Source organism: Rhipicephalus microplus, unplaced genomic scaffold (assembly GCF_043290135.1).
Source record: "Rhipicephalus microplus isolate Deutch F79 unplaced genomic scaffold, USDA_Rmic scaffold_24, whole genome shotgun sequence".
In the NCBI taxonomy this organism is placed as follows: Eukaryota; Metazoa; Arthropoda; class Arachnida; order Ixodida; family Ixodidae; genus Rhipicephalus; species Rhipicephalus microplus.
Genome location: NW_027464597.1, coordinates 5097994 through 5114853, shown reverse-complemented (window position 1 = coordinate 5114853; position 16860 = coordinate 5097994). Strand labels below are relative to the sequence as shown.

The 16860-nt window shown below is 42.5% G+C and overlaps 1 protein-coding gene across 1 annotated transcript in view; it reads left to right on the top strand.

Annotated features, from left to right (window-relative positions):
- The window catches only part of LOC142786491 (FAS-associated factor 1-like), a 66604-nt gene that overhangs the window by 14085 nt on the left and 35659 nt on the right, over positions 1–16860 (top strand). The window contains exons 5-10 of the mRNA XM_075884205.1: positions 3224–3315; positions 4099–4183; positions 7898–7987; positions 8740–8820; positions 11767–11869; positions 14235–14298. Of these exons, the coding sequence (XP_075740320.1) occupies positions 3224–3315; positions 4099–4183; positions 7898–7987; positions 8740–8820; positions 11767–11869; positions 14235–14298 (515 nt within the window). The remainder of the gene's footprint in view (positions 1–3223; positions 3316–4098; positions 4184–7897; positions 7988–8739; positions 8821–11766; positions 11870–14234; positions 14299–16860) is intronic.

Here is a 16860-nt window from a genome sequence, read left to right as displayed (position 1 = left end):
GTTTGGTTTAGGGGCAATCGACAGTAGGGGTCGCACGCGGAGTGAGGTTATCGCATGTGCCGTCCGTGCGTTAGAGATGGGCAGCTTGTTTAATCTATGCTTCAGCAGTGTTGCTCGCTATATAGAGCTCCTGGGATTTTATCCGCGAAAACAGCAGAGAGTGTGTGTACAAAAGTGATTTCTTTAGACTGACATGACAGAAATGTCAGTCCGAAAAAATTCCTTGACATGACGGGGATAATGAAAGCCTATAGAGAGTGTCTATATAATTCTTCTCGCAACTAAAAAAATATACCAATACCGTTGAAGCTGACTGGCCTTTGTTATAAAGAGCTGTGTTGTCTTCGCTGTAAAGAATTCGTCTTTTGGGAGATTGAAATAATTCCTTTTCCTTTGGTTTCGTTCTTGATTACACGACACGGCACTCTCTCTACTACAATTCTTACTGGCTCTTCAATATTTGTCTTGATAAAGCATGTGTGCAATTCGAGCGCTAAGCGTTGAGCCTATCAGTATTTCAAACCTCTCGGCTACTTTTCATTTACACTTGCGCAATCAGAAACTCACAAAATGCAGTGAAATGACAAGTTCATCGCGCATGATAACCCAGCGAGACGCGAGGAAGAACGAGAGTGGCGGGTGGTGAATGCATGGCAAAACAAGGTAGAAAACAATTTACAACTCATATTTTTCGTATATAGACCCTTCTAGAGTATGTACCTTAATCATGTCACGTGGATCACTGTTCTGGCATCGCGAATGGCGCCAAAAGAATTAGAATCGCCATGAGAGGATAACTCACTCGACTGTATCTTCAGATTTTGTCTTAGGGCCCTTACACAGACAGCACATGTAAACACGAAAACAAGAGTGCAGTCAATGCTGCTCTCAGAAATCTTAAAGCTGTAGAAAAAAAAAAAGATGTAGTGATGTATTTTATGCACAGATTCTCCACTCGGGAGAGAATAACATAAACGGCGGCGTGCCGTAAATTATTGTCTGGCAGCGGCGGCGTGGTCTCTCTTGGAACTTTGGCGGGGCTGCGAGTGGCAAGAGCAAAAATGGGCGGCGGCGGCGCGGTGTGGTGGCGCACAGCTGTAGTACTTACAGTAAAATAAGTGTTGATAGGAAAATGCATGCGTGGTACTCTGCCTATAAGAAACATCTCGTACAAAAGACGAGAGTTGCTTCCCGCAGCATGCCTCTTACAAAGGGGTTCAACTGCAGACGAGACCATGCGCCTGGTCTCGTCTATTCCTTCTCGTGTGTGCATCGTGTTTTTTATTGCGTTCTCAGAATGGTTTTCATGTCAAAACACCAACTCACCCAACAGTCAACTCCTTTGAATTTACTTTCATGAAGTTTTGTCAATGTGCTGTTACACCGTGATGATCAAAGGCGAACTTGAACAGCATTTTCAATGCCTAAGCTGGTGATTGGTCAGCAGTATATTATAATCAAGGAATCTTAGCAAGGCTGCTGGGCTTGCTACAGTGCAATTTTTTTTTCTTTTTATGAGGATTAAAACGGCACTCTAATGGGTCGCATATGCACTGGTGTGTTGCTGATACAGTAGAAGCTGGGCATACGTGTTGCATAACCAGAATCTTACTTTTTTTTTTTTTTGAAGCTTTTGTGCCTGAAAAGATTTTTTTTAGAATTTGATAATGAATATCATGCTTTTAAAATACAGATTTTGAATGTCGGAAAAGAATTGCTGCATATGTTTAGTTAAATTAGCATAATGAAGTTGCGTAATGATGGTGTACTCTCAGTAGTCTTCCTTTCTGATGAACTGCTAATGATGTCGTAATCCTATCACTCTCACTTCCAAAATCAAAATAAACTTCGGTGTCTGAATAATGGCTGCTTTAAGAGCTGGACAGTGTCCAAAGGCTTTTTTCAGTTGATGCATGACATCAGTGCACACATTGCCTTCTCTAGACACCATTTTCTAAACACAAGCCACAAAAAAAAAAATTGCCCGCAGCTTTCCTCGGGGGAACACTGAGGAGGATGCGGAGCATATAATTGGTTAACGGGGTGTTAAAGTGCGACTTACTTGGGTCGATGGCTAAATTGGTTAACGTGGTTGTGAAATGGGGTGTTAAATTGCGACTTACTTGGGTCGATGGCTAAATTGGTTAACGTGGTTGTAGGAGGGGGTGTTAAATGAGTGAACACGTACACACGTATGCGAAAGGACGGCGCTGGTCGAAGGGACGTCGATCATTGTGTTTGTGGATTCGTTGGAATTCATTTCACCGCGACCTTGGACGTCGACGCGCCGTACAAACCAACCGACGAGCGGCAACTGAGCGAGCGAGCGCCGACCTTGAGTATATATACAGCGCTACGGCGCATGCACTGTCAGCTGTTGAATGTTCTCGAAGGAGAAGCGCGCGCGCGGCACAGATGGCGACGGCGCATGCGCTGTCAGCTGTCGAATGTTCCCGAAGGAGAAGCGCGCGCGGCACAGATGGTGGGCGACGGCGCGACGGCGCATGCGCGCGCGTCAGCTGTCGAATGTTTGAGAAGCGGTGCGGACGGCGCGGATGGCGCACTACAAGGCGAGTGTATAAGATGCTTCCGCATCTAAAAAATGCTAAGCAAGTGCTGGCATCTGTGAGGTGACACATGAACTAGCTGGCAAATGAGTCTCATCGAAAACACTCATGGGGGAGAGTATCTCAAGCAGACAAGCTGGGCTCATCCTGAATGGTTAAAGGGGTTAAGCAGAACTATATCCTAATTTGGTTGGCTTTCTACCGGGTGCAGCACTCCGTGCATGTTTCTACGTAAACTAAACACCTTCGTCGCGCTGCCCCTTTGGGTCCCATTTGATTAGATGCTGCTGCATATGACGTGGGCCAGTGTACTACACTGCGATATTTCAGGCTGCCACAGGATAGGGCTATTTAATCTTGCATGTCGTACTAAGGAGCAGTTTGTTGTCAGGTAGGCGTCCCTCGCGCTGTTATTTTTTTTTTTTTTGTCCTTGCTGAGGTTTTGCTCAAAGAAATGTAAATTTCACTTATTCTCTGGAACTTGTTCAGTTTGTATTTTAGATGTAAAATTCTGCTCTCAGGTCCCTCTGTATCACTTTCTTACCAGTCATTTTTATAAATGACGTGGTTATAGATATAAATAATTTTTATAAGTTTGTTGTGCACTTGAATGAGTTGGTCGCGTCTTACTTTAGGAATTAACACTTTGTCTGCAGACACCCTTCGTGGCTTCGGAGCTGGCGCCTGGTGGTAGCATTATGCTAAGGAGCAGCCAGTCGTATGGAGAGACTGTACCTAGCAGAGGAGGGTGAGCCCTTTTTTTTTTAGCGTTTGCTGCAGCTGTTTCAGTGGAGGTTTTTAATATGTGCTGCAGGGTGATCTAAGGCTACAGATTGTTGCATTTAACAGGATTTTGCTAATGAACTTCAAAGACAGCTTATCTTGGGTACAGATTGCAATTCGCAACTTGTACTGAGCCAGTTGCATCCATTTGTTGCTAACTTTAGGGAACGGCAGTGTTACGTTCTAGAAAATACTTTGGCATTGGCACTATGTTTGTTTGTTCAAATAGTCGAGTGATTTGAATCTTTTAACCAATTTTGCCTTATTGCAGGTTACTTTGACAGTACTTACTTTAAGTTTTCAAGCGAATATTACTGTATTGGAATTCACTCTAAAAATTTGAAATTTTCAAAAAATTTTTTAGTATATTCACAACGAATTAATTTATTTACTTCACTGCATGCGACGAGCCTGCTTCAGTGCATCTTCAGTGTCATTTGCTTTAGTGAATCGGGATCTGATTTGGTTAAAGTATCGCAAAGCTAATAACATCACTGAAAGTCCTGGACTTATATTATCATTTTTTTCGTGCCACCTGCAGCTAACAACCAGTATGAGTAGTTTACGCGGCAGGTGTGGTGCAATATCTACCGAAGATCTTTTCTTGCGATGCGCTGTTTTGCCATTTCAACCTGTTAGAGCTTCATGTACATTTCCACTTCATGAGGCGCCTGAAAACATTTTATTTATTTCTCTTTTCTTTAAATTAACTTTCAGTGCCATTCTTTTGTGGTGTCTCTTTCACCAGAAGCCAAGTAACACTTCGCATCCGAGACGAGACCTCTGGAAAGGAATACTCTATATCCTTCCCTGGCTCCAAAACCATTCTAGAGGTGAGCAAAGTAGAGCCATCCTTTGTCTTAAATGAGCATGTTAGAGATTTGTAAGAGATGCCTATTCAGGTGCGACTATTTTCCTTTCACAGTAGTAGCAAAGGATTACTTTTCTGCTATTTTCAACATCTGTAGTCCTGTGTTAGAAGTGACGGGAAAATCAGAAAAGGAAGTTCACATTATAGACTTTCTGGAATAAAAGTGTACTAAGAGAACTATGGTGCAGAAATTGATTATGTATTTTCAGAATTATGATTATTTGATTTTGTTCACACCTATCAAGATGTGATAATAAAGTTAGGCCTGTGAACTTCAAAGCATTTGCAGGTTTACCAAACGAGGCAAGGCTGTGTGCATGTTGAATAATTGCAGATTTTTGCATTTAAAACATGGCACATGTGGGGAACAGTTTTCATGAAAAAATTTTTTCTTTGTAGGTTTTGATTAATTTTGTTGACTACATGTATATTTCTGTGTTGATTTCAAATATGGGATTATTTTTCTAGTGTAATGTGTGGTTCTTAAATAACAAACTATTTCACGTGCCTTTGAGCAACAAGATTTTTTTTTTTAACCAAGCGTGTTACAAAAGAAATCAACATATCATAATAATCTGCTATCAGAACTGTATGCAGTGCAACAAATATGGATTTTCTAAACTCATTTCAACAAAACATGAGGTATGTTATACATCGGGAGTGAGTCATTGTGAAGCTGCAGTTTTATTTGTCAATGTTCAACATAGCATAACTTTTGCTTGTGTATAACTTTTGCGTTTGCTTGTGTCTGGTGCTTGTGCATCATGAGGTCACGGCTCAGTCATCACTTGGAGTGTTATTACGCTTTAGTTTGGCACCTACCAGCGGAACCTCAGTGATGAGAATACGACAGCACGCTGCACTCGTTGTAAGCATCACAGACTCGTACTCAGCAGTGAGAGGCTTTATTGGCACATTGGACCAGGAGATAAAAACTGTTGTGAGGCGGCACTTTGGTATTTGCGATCGAGCTTAATGTAGTACTTTGAAACATTTGGCGCCAGTCTTGCACTTGACGAGTGAGCTTACTGCTTGAAGACGGGGTTAGGCTTAACTGTGCTTGCGGCGCTGTTGTACAAGATGAATTCGCCTTTTGCAAACAAGGGCATTGCACTGGCTGACATGCGAAAGTAAACATGCAGAGCTTCATTGCAAGCAACGAATCGCATCGCTTGCTGGCTCCTCATTACCGTTGATGGCTTTTTTATGAATGTCGGCAATGGACACCCCGGCCAAGCTCGTCGTGCAACGGCCGCTCGGAGCACCTGTGAAAGTCTAGCAGTTTTGCACTCCAGCGCACCAAAATGCAGGACCAAGCGTGCTGCATGATGATTTTTTATTATTATAAGCCATTATATTTGTTTTCTGGAAGTTCAAATAGTAAAATTATGGTGTGAATTAAATTGAATCGCAAACACTGTTTTAAAAATATTTGAAAGTTCTAATATTCGGGCACCCCTAATAAAAGTTTTTTCTTTTGCACGGAAGGTGATTACCCTAAACCATACCATCTTCATCATCACAAGTGTCTATTTCCAAGGATGGTGTACTTCTTTCACCATCATATGTTGCAACGGAACTAAATAATTATTTTGGTTCAGTATTCACAGAAGAAAATCCCATTTCTCCTGACCTTAAGTTCACGACTCTAGATTCGGTCGTGAACGATTTAATTATTTCACACCAAGGTATTGAACGAGCTATTGAAAGGCTCCCAAACAATTCGGCACCCGGCCCAAACGGCGTCTGCACAAAAATGCTAAAAATAATAAAGCTTGTTATTTCTCACATTCTAGCTTCTTTTTTTCAGCAATCTATTGATAGTGGTAGCGTACCAGACGCCTGAAAAATTGCCCACATCACTCCTATCTTTAAATCAGCTGACCCCTCTCTGCTCAGTAACTATAGACCAATTTCACTAATGAGCATACCATGTAAACTTTTAGAGCACATTATATCATCTGCAGTTATGACATATCTAACCACAAGCAAGTTCTTCTTAGCAAGTCAGCATGGTTTCCAGCGTGGCTTTTCTTGCGAAACTCAACTACTCGAACTAATAACCGATATTCACGAAGCGATACATAATAAAACAGACGTTGATGCTCCCTTTATAGATTTCGCCAAAGCTTTCGACGAGGTCCTCCATCACCGCCTAAATATGAAACTGAGTGCCCTCAACATCAATCCTAATAGCTGTGAATGGGTTGCTGTTTTCCTGTCCAATCAGTCTGTTTTTGGTAATAATACCTTGTCTCTATAAGTAAAAGTAAAATCAGGTGTTCCACAAGGTACCGTGCTAGGGCCAATCCTATTCCTAATTTACGATAATGATATAAGTAACCAATTGTCATCCCCAATAAGACTTTTTGCAGACGATTGTGTAATTTACAGACAAATTACTAGTCATACTGATACGAGTGCACTGCAGTCTCACATTAACCAAATCACCCGATGGTGCTGCCAATGGCAAATGGAAGTTAATGTTCCAAAAACAAAGTATATTCAATTTACAAGAACTACGAAGCCTGAGCTGAATTATTACATGATAAACAATAGGCTAGTGGAAAATGTGACCACAATAAAATACTTAGGAGTTCATCTTGCACACAACCTCTCATGAAATGCTCATGTTGAGGCAATAGCCAGTAAGGCTTTAAGAGCTCTAGGATTTATTAAACAAAATTTGCACTTTGCTAACCAATCCACCAAACTTCTCGCATACACAAACTTAGTTCGCTCGAAAATGGAATACGCTGCCCTTATTTGGAATCCAAACCAGCAATACTTTATTCATGAACTTGAGGCTGTTCAAAACAAAGTAGCCCGCTTTATCACAGGAAAATATTCTCGGCTATATAGCATAACAGCTATTAAAACTTCGTTGAAATTACCTACTCTAGAAATACGTAGGCTTATCGCTGTGCTGTCTCATTTCCACAAGTTTCATTTCAGTGAGTCATCTTTATTACATTCACAGATTAAACCAGCTCATCGCATTTTTCCATGTGTGGATCATGCTTACAAAATACAGCCCATGTTTGCCCGTACTAACTTCCTTCGTGACTCACCATTGTTTCTTGCGATTTATCATTGGAATAAAATACCAAGTGATGCTGTATCTGTGCGAGATCATGACATGTTTGTTGGCAGATTAATGGAGATGTAGAATGTAGAACTGTAACATTTTGTGGCTTTCTTTCGTTTAGTCTAGTGCCAATATCACATCAGTTATCGCACACCTCGTTTCATGCCATACTGAGTGCTACATTGCATTACTATGTCTATTTTGGTGCGAAATTTGTTTCTGCATTTACCTTTTTAGTATTTTTTTTTGTGTTCTGTATAAATATTTCTGTTTTGCACATAACCCTGCTTTATTGTTCGGGCACCCCTAATAAAAGTTTTTTCAAGTTCCATGTTCCCCCATTTAAAAGAATCAATTTATGTCACTGGAGCACTTAAGGGGCTGAAAGATAAATTTATTGCAAGTCATTCCTGTGCTAATTAACCCACCATACCTGCAGCACCCTTGGACTGTGGAGCAAAAGCTGTTGATATAGTGCAGATCGTTATTTGCAGAGGCATCGTCTCTGCTTGGGCCGCCAGAACTGCTTGGCATCATATTGTGTCACTCATGTAGGTGAGACTTTAACGGTCCCGCATTTCCGTGCAGCTGAAACAAGATGTGAGCGACTTGACATCCATACCTGTGCGTCATCAACGATGGATAGGTTGGCTGTCACCAACGCAACCACCGGATGAGGTGAGCACCTGTGTGGGACCACAATCATGTACATTAACTGCTTCTTTGGTAGGCAGTTAACTGACATAGCTTCATAGTTACTGAGCGGTTTTATGCTCTTCATTAGAATTTAATTTTAAGCACCGTGTAAATTCAATAGCTGATCCAGCGAGGAATCGTGCCTTGCCATTCTGCCGTGCAAAAGTAAAAAGGCTGTATTTTTAAGATTATAGGTTGGACTGAACATAACATTCAAAGTTGTGGGGGTTGGCTTATGATGGAAACGGTAACTTGCATTACAATTAATGAAAAGACAAACAAGAAATCAGGTTCTCTGCACTGTGTTACAACATTATGATTGCTTTATGGCTCTGTCTATTGTATATAATTCCGCATGCTCGCTCAGATGGAAAGAGGAAAACAAAAAGCAGTATGCTTATTAAGGAAACCCACCACACTCTACTACCTCCATGTAAAAGTTTCAAGGGAATGGGGGATACCGAAGTAATCTAAGCGGGTTTTCCCCTACAAGGTCTGATTTTCGGGTTCCAGGAGAATCAAATAAGTAAATTACCATGAGCCTTGGTTTGTGTGCGGTCACCTTTAGCACTACCCCCATCTCATCTGTATCCAGGGATGCATGTGGAGAAGAGCAATTGAAAAATGCTGCATATTCTCTTTACTAAGATAGTTTTTGGGCTTATCAGGGGCTCGTATTGGTGCAGCGCTGATAACATCACCTATGTTGTTATTACTGTGTTCCTCTTACGCAGATGGCACTGTCCCTGGCCATTGGTAACGCTAACGAACATCGGCTGACCGTGGCGAATGTTGGGGGCACCAGTTCGTCAGCGGTGAGTCATTCACGTCGCGATTGAGGTGCACAAGACGCCAATGCTGGATCAATCTGGTTTGTTTGGTTGGTTTTTGAAGAAACCATGTCAGGGGACAATGCGTTGGTGTTCCCAAATCTAGGGTGTCCTCACGGCTGGCACGTTTGATTGAGTAAATTGTCACGCTGTGCCCACTCGTTCATGCAGATTTACTTCATCTCTCAATCTGCCGTGTGCCAGTAGTAGTCCTACTAGCATTGTGCTGAATAAAAATTGCCAGTCTCGTTGTTCAGAAACCTGGCATTAGCATTTTTGCAGCACTCTGTCTGCTTCACTTTTCGCCCTTGTTTGTTAGTGTGCTAAAAAAAGTAAACATTAATTACCAGCGTGCCTGAGCGTACACTCTGTCAAGAAAAGGTAGTCTTGCATGAACTGAGACTAGACACCCTATAGCACGATGGGAAATGTTAAGGAGTCTTGAACCACTTTTCTAAGAAATCGTCGATTGGCTCCAGTGGGTGTCTATTGCCCTGTGAATAGATTGCCGCAAAAAAATTTTTCGAGTCTGCAGAGGTGAGACAGCTGTGCACATTGCGCATTTTCCTGTGCCAAGCTGCTCCAAAAGCATAAATATCGCAAAAATTGCGCCGAACTGCTTCAAAACAGCCTCAAAAGCAAGACTTTTGATGCCATCATCAGCTTCAGGGGAAAAAAAGGCTGAGTTGACTATACATAATTTTCCGGGCACCGCTAGGAATACCAAGAATATAAGACACGCCCAAGCGTGATTTTAACGTTGCACCTGTTGACGAAGGTTCCTATGTGAACAGGTCCGCCCTATACATGGCTGGTGCAGAAGCCTAGCAAATGTACTAGCCGCACCCAGTTGTACCAGCACGATTAACGTCCCCTTCTTGTAGCTCGAGTCATCTTAACTACAAGGGGTTTCGGGTGAATGAGACAACAGGCTAGGTCAAGAAAACACCACTTTATTGCTACGTTAGCAATAATGCATAAACGTTGCATAAAGGGATGGTCCACTCTATGAAGATAACAAAGGGTAGGCTAACAACTTTGGTCGTTGATCGCCTTGGCTCGCAGGGATTTCTGAGGTCGGTCATCCCTGTCCGGCGGCTCATGCAAAGGAGACCCTCTCGCTGTCCGAACAGTCGTTTTGACCAGCCTCCTAGTTACCCTCTCTCTAACGAGAGTTCCTTCTATTGCCAAGGGATAGTAATCTGTTCCACGAGCCGGGAAAGGGGGACAGTGCACACCAGACCCGTGGTGAACGGCCCTTCGAAAGAGGCTTCATTGCCTTTATCTCGAAGAGGCTGACGTGTTCTCGCAACTCTGCGGCCGCAAAAGGGAAAGGAAGCATGGGCGTGCTTCCCCACTCATGGTGCCGCTATGGTCTCCTCTGGACAGTTCTAAATATGTGTGATCTCGTAAAATAATATTGCTGTCCGTCGAACGTGCTGTTTCTGCTAGCTAGGCTGCATGTTCTGACGCTTGTTGCTTATTGAAAACCACTGAGTTAGCCACCCTAATGAGTGGCATGTGTAACGGGCTTAACACTTGGGTTCTTTGTTATGCGTATACAGAGCGTTCCTCCGGTCACTGCGGTTTTCATGTTGACGCTGCTGCATGTGGTCACTTGCACACCTGCGTTTGCTGTGAGTTCTTTGTTGTGTAAATGTGAAGTCATCCCCCTGCATGCGACACGTCTCCTGAATGCTCTGGAACGCGAGATCTCAAACTGGGTTTCATGAGCGACAGAATGCATGCAACCCGCTCCCATTTTACCCCCATTGGCAATTATTCATATAGATTAGCAACTTTACTTTGCATGTAACGAGAGACCCATTTGGTATCAGCAGTAAGGACACGTTGCACGATTTGTGGTTCCGTGGTGACAGAACTCAGTTGGAACTTTATTCATGACTCATGACGCATGGGCGATCATGTGGAACAGTTTTCATTAACGATGATTTGCAATACTGATTCGTTTTGTAAATGAAACTCGCAACGAGCGCTTTAAGAGGCGTCGCTGTATGCCGGCTCGGAGCTACACGAGGTTTTATGCCGAGCCTGGTGTTTCGGTCGGCGACCGTTTCGCTGTGTTTTTTTTTTTTTTTTTCCAACAAATCTGGCCTTTGTGCGTTCAGTGGTTCGTTTGCTTGGACACATTGCTTACATGCGCTGCGCAGTGCGAGCGCTTTACGCAAGTCGCGTTATTGAGAGTTCCATATCTACAGGGATTGTCTTAACTATTAAAAAATTTAAAACAGGCCAACGAGGGCAGCATTAATGACGCGTGTGGTTGCGCGCGTCGAGAGGCGGTATCACTTCGTATCAATATTCATTTATCACTTAGGGCCATACGCACGCGTTTTAAGAAAGAGTCAGTAAGACAAAGCTTCTTACTTGCTGTGCCGCACTTTTGAAAAGTGCTCCCGCATGGGGTGGCTGTGAACGGCAGTGCAGCAAGCGGGCTTTTGTTGTCTGTTAAAAGAGTTCAGTACACTTGACGCTAAGCTATCTGCACAGCTGAGCAAATAGATTCATACTGAAATATTGGCAGCGAAAACTAACGGGATGCAAAAGAAGGAGCGTCAGTTTGCACTGGCAATACTTCAGTGTGGGGTAATCCAATACCAACGAGCCCGTCTTTCAACCCTTGAGCAGTCAGTCAGGAGCGGGACTTTTGATACAAAGCCACTCTTGGTTGATGTCAGCTATCGACCAATAGCAGTACTAATCTGTTGTGTGATGAAAAATCAGCTGTATGCCAACCCTCCGAAGACGGAGTACGGTCCTGTGTATGAAAAGATGGCACTTGAGAAAGTAGCGACTTTGTGCTACACTTCTGAACTAAACTTAAACGCTTCAATGCCAACTCTTTTAATGCCAGTGTTTCGTGGACACCTTTGGGAATCAGCAGTTGTGTGTGTACGCATTCCTTTGCAGGCAGAGTTGCTGTCGAGTGATAGCAGTAATGCGGACGAGTTCGAGGATGCCAACGAGTGCCTGATTACGTCTGAAAGCAGCAACACTGCTTTAGCACCTCTGAGTGAGTGTTCATCACGGCTGGGCGAAACCCCAGGCGTCGCATCTTATGTACCGATCAGTGAAATCGGGTCGTTCTGTGCTGATACAGTTATTGTCAGGTCTCTCCCCATTCCTTTGTCCGCCACACGTTCGTCAAATACAGCGTAATCTCAGCGATGTGAATCTCAAGGCTGGAGTAGAGGAAAATATTCGCATCGCCCACGATTTCATATCAAGAGAAAACTAGCAAAATCCGTCTTCAAGCTATGATACATGCGCATAAAATTTTTTTCGTGAAAAAGAACTTGCATATGTTTTTCTGGAACTTTCTTCCACAAAGGTGCTCACCAGAGATTTAACTTTTTTTCCGCAACTGTGGCACTTCGTGAACGTGCATGTCAAAGCTTCAAGCTTCGCTAAGACAAACTGAAAGGTATATACCGAAGCCCACTTCACCAAAGTCATAATTGAATGGCAGGAACAACAAAACACTTCGTGTTTTTTTTTTCATGGCTTTATTGCCTTCTAATCTACCACTACTTTCGCCACGAACTTTTAGAGTTGCGTAGCAACTATTGATAATCATGATTATAGTGATTGCGGTTTCGTGTGCAGCGGCTCTTGCAAGCAGTAGTTCAGTCTTGAATCCGTGCACTCTAGGCATGCTAGAGCTTTCAAAAATGCGTTGTTTCTATGATTGCATCTGCTGCTGTTTTGTCGACAGTGGTATTAGCAAGCTGCATCACGTTAGCTCAGTCAGCATGGGGTGCCATTAGAAGATTTATCACCATCGTACGCGATTGCATCGATGGTAACCACAAATGTTTCATAGCAGTAGTATCGACTGATGATAAGCACAATTCTGTGCTGGACACTCTCATACTTCTGAAGTTAGCTAAGCACGTTGCTGTCAACTGTAGCTCGTCAGTTTCAGTACCCAATTTTGTACCTCCCGATGCGCAAAAGTGTTTAAAAAACCAAGTCCTTGCCCATCATACACAATGCAGTTTGAGCATGGAATTTTGAAAATTCTTAGACACCTGGTTTGTATCACCAAGATTCTATGGTACATATATTCAAACAATATTTTGTTTGCTTCTTGTCTTATGTTTGCACATGCTGTTTTTTTGCCAAATATATTTGTTCTATATATAAAGGACATAATCCATGAAATCACGTTCAATCTCGGTGCCATCGCTCGTCGCCACAAACACAGAAAATGACTGAATAGTGTTTATACCGTATTTACTTGTGTAATGAACCTGCCCCCCACCTTGGGCCTCGAAAAAGGAAATCTTTTATTAAATATACCTGTGCATTTTTTTTTTTTTTGGTGTGATAACCAGTACCTTTGACGATCGAAACAACTTCAAATCACACCATTATATCACATAATAACGGCACAATAAAAGTCAAAACATAGTTTAACAACCATGCTAAACAGTCGCCAGCATCGCAAGCGAGGACAATATCGATTGAAATCTAAAAGTCCCGCCTTTTACGGCACAACACCATCTGTCGAACGCAAAAGAAACCTTCACCTTATAGCGCCACTCAAGCACGGCTGCGCAAAAACAAAGCAAAAAAAATGCAACCGCGCTGATGGCACAACGTGCACACACAATGTGCATGCACTGCCATTCAACACCGCGTTTTTGTTGACGATCGGCCAGTGTGCTAGCAACATGACCATTTTGAAACTAAACATTGGTCTAGCATGCGCTGGAGCATGGGAATCAAGCGGCTGGACAACACTTTCAGCGTCGATCCGTGTGCGTTGGTCTGTACCCATGCTATCCGCTCAGCCACGTCGCAAGTGCTGGGACACCTGCCACACCCAAGCGGGGGGTGAAATGACGTATATAAACAACACTTTTTCACCCTCCGCTTGCATGCAGCAGGTGTCTCGACACGTGAGGCGTGGTTGTGCAGATAGCGTGTGTAAAGCTTCGGGCTACTAAAAAGGTACGACGCGCATTTGGTGGGCCAATACAAGGAGTTTTCTTCTATGGAAAGCGAAGCTTTCGAATAGAGGCTCCGTAGTCATGCAGCAGTTGGACAGTATGTTTTTTAATATCGTCATGCAAAATTTTTGCTCTTATAACTCCCTTGACTTTTTTTCTCCCGCGTAAATAACCCTCCTTTTAATTGGCATTTTTCTTGAAAAAAAAAGGGGCGGGTTCATTACATGAGTAAATTCGGCACTTCCTTTTACCTGTTTCACTTCGTCATCCTGAAAATATTCTGACATCTATTAGTGAGCTTCTAAGTTAAAACTGACAAAGTTTTGATCGGAGATTCACATCGTCATTCCCCTGTTGTTCTGAAGAATACCATGTCATAAAGACATTGTAGTTATGTTAAAAAAATGTTTTTTCATTGTGTAGTGCCCGAAGGCCTGGAGGATGAGGCAGAAGCTGTGGAACATTTTTCCCGGGCATTTGCGAGACGGTAAGTTTTGCGCGAGCTCAGCTGCAGGCTTTCTCGGAGACATTGGGGACAAACAATTGTTTCTTTTTCTTGGGAACATATAAAACATAACGTGTCTATAATTTTTTAAAATTTTTTGACAATATAAATGAAACTCACTGATTCATGTATATTTGTGTGCTGATTTCAAGTATGTAATTTTTCCCCCAGTACCATGTGTAGTTTTTAAATTTCAAGTGCCATTTTGGGAGCCCCTGTTTGTCTTAACTGACATAGGCTCCGAGTACAGTGGAACTTCGATTATACGTCCCCCTGTTTTGGAGCGTTCTGCATTTTACGACGAATCGATTTGGTTCTGGTAAAATCCCCCATAGAGATATCAATTGAAAACCTTGGTTGTACAACGTAGTTTTATGCCGACCCTGCATATTCAACAGCTTTCAGATTCCGTCCGAAAGGAAAGCCGAAAGGAAAAAAATACCTTTAAACGTCGATCAAATATTCATGATTGCAAAATATGAACTTGTGTTCCCCTAGGTTGACGATTGGAGAAGTATACAGTGAGACAGAATCTCTTCTTAGAATGGAAAATTTATTCTCCTGAAAGTTAATGTGCTTCTACATAAGCCTCGACCGCGTGTGTATGTATCTGGGGTCGTTACTTAGGCAAGTTTTATCCACACAGAGTAGCGTCAGCCGGCTGAAATGCAGATATTTTCATGTTTTCGGTCTTTGGAAGCTTTTTCTGGTCGAAATGCAGCCGATTTCATTCCTTCGTGGCACTTGCAGTCACGGGCTTGTGCTCGCATAAGGGCGTGACTCTGCTTTTTTCACCGTGCAGAATTATTTTCCCTTGACATCAGCATTCATGATAAGAGCGGTACACCACTAGTTGCACTTCACAAGCCAACAAATTGCAACGCGCGCAGCTCAGTCACGCACGAAGGCATTCTACGCAAACTCGTGGTCCGTCGCCATTATGAGATAGCGATGACACTGCGTCTGACTTTTGTGACGCTGACTTTTCTGACGGGAGGCTATTGGCAACGCGATTTCAGTTTCGTTCTCACACGCAGGCAATTTATGGATTTGATTTCTTGGTAGAAAGATCTACCTACGTAGTATTCGATTGTTTTCAGGTTTAAGAATCAATATGCGCTCGCACCTTCTTCAACCACAGTGTTCTGTCTTACGTCCCCTTTTATTCCTAATTTACATTGATGATTTACCTTCATGTGTTTCTTCTAACATAAAACTGTTTGCAGATTACTCTGTTGTGTTCTGCAAAATTAACCGCTTAAGTGACGTTGCTACCTTTCGAAATGACATTGAATTCATCTTTAATTGGTGCACGACTTGGCAAATGAAACTAAATACTTACAAATGTAAGGTATTGCGCGTTTCTCGAACATTCTTTTCTCCTTCTTCTTATTTATTTAGCAACATCCCACTTGAATCAGTCATCTCTTACCGTTATCTAGACGTACGAATCACCACTTGTTTAAGCTGGTCACTCCGTATCCGCTCCTTTATTAATAATGCATACCGCATGCTTGGGTACATTCGCCGCAACTTCTCTTCCGCACCTGTCTCACTTCCATACTACCAATGTACAAGATTCTAATTCGTAGCAAGCTAGAATACGTTGCTGCAGTATTGGATCTGAATTTAATTGTGCAATGTGCTTCATTGTGAATATACTTTAGTGAACAAAAAGCCAGAAAAGCCAAAGAAAACAATCTACAGCTACACGCATGCTAATGTTGATATGATTATAAATCAACTGTCGTCTTCTTCTTTGGAATTTTCGCGCACCTTGTCGCTGTGCACAACTAATGAGAACTGGCATCTCATACAGACGCAGCTAACCGAACTAAAGGAAAAGTATATCCCTAAAATTGAAGTGACAGCGTCAACCCAGAGCGCCTGGTTCAACTTGCATGTCAAACGCAGCATAAATGAAAAAAAAAAGACTTTACTCGAAAGCCATACAGTCGCGATCCGATAGTGATTGGGAGCATTACCGTGAACAATCCAAGCAATGTAAGACAGAAATCGAAGCAGCCAAAGACAAATTCTTCAACAATGATATAACAACGCCCTTAAAGGAAAATACAAAAAAAATTTTGGAAGGTGATTACCCTAAACCATACCATCTTCATCATCACAAGTGTCTATTTCCAAGGATGGTGTACTTCTTTCACCATCATATGTTGCAACGGAACTAAATAATTATTTTGGTTCAGTATTCACAGAAGAAAATCCCATTTCTCCTGACCTTAAGTTCACGACTCTAGATTCGGTCGTGAACGATTTAATTATTTCACACCAAGGTATTGAACGAGCTATTGAAAGGCTCCCAAACAATTCGGCACCCGGCCCAAACGGCGTCTGCACAAAAATGCTAAAAATAATAAAGCTTGTTATTTCTCACATTCTAGCTTCTTTTTTTCAGCAATCTATTGATAGTGGTAGCGTACCAGACGCCTGAAAAATTGCCCACATCACTCCTATCTTTAAATCAGCTGACCCCTCAGAGTCTGCTCAGTAACTATAGACCAATTTCACTAATGAGCATACCAT